The 4,003-nt window shown below is 40.2% G+C and overlaps 1 protein-coding gene across 1 annotated transcript; it reads left to right on the top strand.

Annotated features, from left to right (window-relative positions):
- The first annotated feature begins 595 nt into the window (after nt 1-595).
- On the top strand, nt 596-1,344 carry LOC124190308 (DNA-directed RNA polymerase I subunit RPA1-like). Its single transcript, XM_046582933.1, has 3 exons — nt 596-633; nt 697-1,074; nt 1,143-1,344. Exons 1-3 carry the CDS (start codon nt 596-598, stop codon nt 1,180-1,182), a joined length of 456 nt encoding a protein of 151 aa, XP_046438889.1. The 3' UTR covers nt 1,183-1,344.
- The last annotated feature ends 2,659 nt before the right edge of the window (nt 1,345-4,003 follow it).

The raw sequence follows: 4,003 nt of genomic DNA on the forward strand, positions 1-4,003 counted from the left end.
AAAAAGCTACTATATTGGTAATTTTTTGTTAATTTAAAAGTGAAAAAGTTTATTTAAAATTATTTTTATTTATAGCCAGAAGCGAGTCAGTCTTTAAGAAAAGTTTGTAAAGTTGTGCGATGCATACGAAAGAGCAACAACGATTCGAGTGAATTAAAGAAATCAGTGAAGCTTAAATTCTTCAGTGTTTGGAACGTCGATGGAATTTCGTGATGTTTGACGTTAAGGCAAACGTCACCGTCAATCGAAAAGCAGTACGTCAAACGTAAAAAAAACGTCGACGTAACGTCAAATTTTTCCAACGTCAAATATGACGTTTAACGTCATTTGAATTGTAATTTTTTTTAAATACTTCAGTGATTTTCTTAAACCGATTTAAAAGCCCTGTTTAAACATAAAATGCTAACTATCCTAACACTAGCCATTCTAAAGAAGTGAAATTAACCAAATTGCGTGCACGGAAAAATTATCCTTGTTTCAAGGTCGACGACGTTGACAAATCTAAATGACCAACGTCAAACGTCACCGTCAAAAGTCACGCTAAAATTTGTCCTACGTCAAACGTCGCAATCAACGTCAAATTTGACGTTACGTCATGACGTGGCTAGCGTTTTCTGCCGAAGAACGGGCGAAGTAAGTTACTATAGAATTTTATTTTTTTTTTTATTTTTTTACTCTATGAATGATTTTTTGCAGATACTCCAAAAAGACTGAAAGCCCACCTGATCCTGTAAACGCTAAATTTTCCTTTACACGAAATGTGGATGTGTTTGACGAGCAGCTGGACACGATGATGTCGCGCTACCTTGATCGTCCGGGCGTGCCCATTGGAAAGAAAGAGCTGACGCGACTCGTTTACAATAAAGCAGTTGCAGCCTCGTTCAAACCAGGGGAGCCGGTGGGAATGTTGGCTGCCCAGTCGATCGGTGAACCCTCAACCCAAATGACCCTCAACACTTTCCACTTTGCCGGCCGTGGTGAGATGAACGTGACGTTGGGTATCCCTCAATTGCGTGAAATCCTTATGGTGGCTGCTGCAAATCTCCAAACTCCGTCGATGGAATTCCCATATTGGTAGAACTTATTTTTTTATTTTTTACAATTTGTATTCCATTTAACGATTTTTGAACATGTTTATTCAGGGTAAGGGACCTAAAGCTCTACGCAAAGCTGAAAAACTAAAACTCAAGCTGACTAGGGTTACGCTTGCCGATGTCCTAGAGAAGGTTTATGTAACCGAGGCATTGTCAATCAACGAAGGAGAAAGGGCCAGGATTTACGGACTTAAATTTAATTTCCTCCCGCATGCCTCCTACAAGGATCGTTTATGCGTTAAACCAAAACAGGTTTTGCATTACTTCGAAAAAACCTTTCTTCTGAGAATTCTCCTGCCTAATATCAAGAAGGAAGCTGAAGAACAGGAAAAGCAAAGGTAACTTTGTAAAATATTCAACATAGTTTCTTAACTTTACCCCTTCTTCGTTTTTAGCCTTTTTGAGTGGAAATCAGCTGTCCAATCTCGTAAAGCTAATGTAAAAGAGGATGGGGCAGAGGGTCCTGGTGAAGAGGGTGAAGCCACAGCCAAAGCACACACTGAAGCAAACACCATGTTGGGGTGAAGAGGAACGGCCACGTCCCGTTCATGCGCGAGAAACCTAGAACGGTGGCAATGGTCGACAAACGATCGGTCCAGTTCTCTTACTTGGCCGTCGGTGAGCCGCAACCGTCCGTCCAGGTAGAGGTTTGAGGCCTCGCAAACACGAGCAACGGCTTCTGAGGAACATGGGCGTTCACACGGTGATGTTGGAACTTCTCTAAATTCCGTACGACCGGAAGGAAGACGTGAGACTCACAGCCGTCACGTCGAATATCTCCACTTTCTGCAAGCGATCGTGAAAGCGGAAGGCCAATTCATCCGCAAGGGCCAAAACATGGTCATGCAAGAACTGGTCAACGTCGGGGAGGACGAGCTCGTATTTTACAACCACAAGGCTTCGTTCAACGCCTTTGTCAACATGATGAGAGCAGAACAGCCTCCCGTATCCGTGGGAAAAGACCTTGCTCTGACTTTACACACTTTCCATTCCTCTTCAAATTGGATGTTAATCCCATTTGTTACATTCTGTCTCCTCTCCCATACATTTCGCGCCTTTCCCCATCCCTAAACGCGATAAAGGAAATCCAGCATACTGGTTGCGTTCACCACCCTTGGTGGGTGGGTGGTTGGGTGTTTTGACGAAATTCTTCTCAAAATGTCCACCCAACCCGTACGAAAATGATAGCAAGTTACCAAGCAGTAACTTTCTTGCTGTCTACTGTCATGCTTGCTAGTTGCATGAAAGTTTTTTCCTAATAAGGGTTTTGTCTCAAACATACTAGTCCCTTACTGCTATGGGGTTATTAGTGTTAAACTGGCATGAACTCACTTCCGTCAGGAATATATAAAACAGATTACCGCGCGTACCCTTCCTAGCAAGCCTCACTTGCTTTACCCCTCCTAGCTAGTAACTAGCAAGCTTCACTTGTTTATGTTAGCTAGTGTCACACTCATTAGTTATTTTGATGCTCTGAATTTATATATTATTGGGTCACCCATCCAAATACTGTTGGCTGTTCCGTTGGCTGCTTCTGCTGTTGTAGTTGGATGCTGCTGCTGCTGATGTGGCATTCTAAATTATTTCTTTCTTAAATATTTCAAGACATAAAATAATTGTAGTTTGTCTGTCATATTTTGAGTTATATAGTCAGAAATTTCATCACCACAAGATGGAACAATTAAATGAAATAAAGCACCTTTAATAAAAGATACATTATTTACTGTATTGTATATATCTAAATAAAACAAAAAAAATTTTGCCGCTATTGGAATTTAACCAATTAGTTTGCTAAATTAATAGCTGATGAAATCTTTGTACAGAGTGTATTTTTTTAAAATACGCCTATGAATGAGCTAATGCATTAATAGGTACTAACTTAATTTAATTACAAAATAATAGTAGCCTTTATATGGTATACATAGGGATTTATCTTCTTATTTATATGGATTTATATTTTCAGCATATGCTATTTTAATTGAAAAAGAAAGTATCATATGAGGAGAGAGGGAGACAGAAAATAGGTTTAATGCCGTATAACGCACTAGTTGAAAAAAACTTGTTAAAACAAGTCAGTAGCATGTCCGTTTTTGCTTATCGGACCCCTTCTGTATAAATAAACGTATTAACCTTACAGATAATAACAAGCCGCATGCTTGTATTTTACATACAGGTCCGTGCGAACAAGTAAAAAGCTAGCTCTAGCTAGTATTAAACCCCGTCTCGTTCATATTCGTAACGCGCTAGTCAGTTAATAGCGCGTTACGAATATGAACCCCCAAGTCAGTGAAAAACTAACTATCTACGGATATTTTGCACAGTCGTTTTTTACTTGCTGGGACATTACTAGTAAGTGCTAGCTAGATCCCTACGCCAGCTGCTTAATTTTTCGTAAGGGAAATTAGTTAGTTTGTTAGAAACTCTTCGTTGAAAGGAACGTCCAAATGGAGCGCTACCAACTTATACCTGGATCCCGAAGAAACAATGAAGTTTGCATTGACTCAGTGGACGACTATATTTTCCACAAAAATGGAGTAGTACGGGGGGTAACAAGGTATAAACCAAGAAAAAGAAATTTTTATTAAGGTTATTTCTAATCTTCGATTATTTTCAACAATTTTAGATATCGGTGCTGCCGCTACACAGCAAGGAGATGCCGAGCGAGTCTGACGAAAAGTGAACACGGCGTTTTTACGGCCAGCGGTCACCACAACCACGACAACGATCTGTCACTGATGACAAAGTACCAATTCACAGAATGGTGCCGCCTACAAGCTGCCAATACGAACACATCTCTACATGGGATATACATGTCAGCTCTCAGGAGGTAAAAAAAATTTGGCCGCTCACCATTCTGCTTTAATTTTATAGTTTGACGTTCTAAGATTTCCAGGCCGTGCGCCAGTTCA

This window comes from Daphnia pulex, chromosome 3 (genome assembly GCF_021134715.1).
Source record: "Daphnia pulex isolate KAP4 chromosome 3, ASM2113471v1".
Classification (NCBI taxonomy): domain Eukaryota; kingdom Metazoa; phylum Arthropoda; class Branchiopoda; order Diplostraca; family Daphniidae; genus Daphnia; species Daphnia pulex.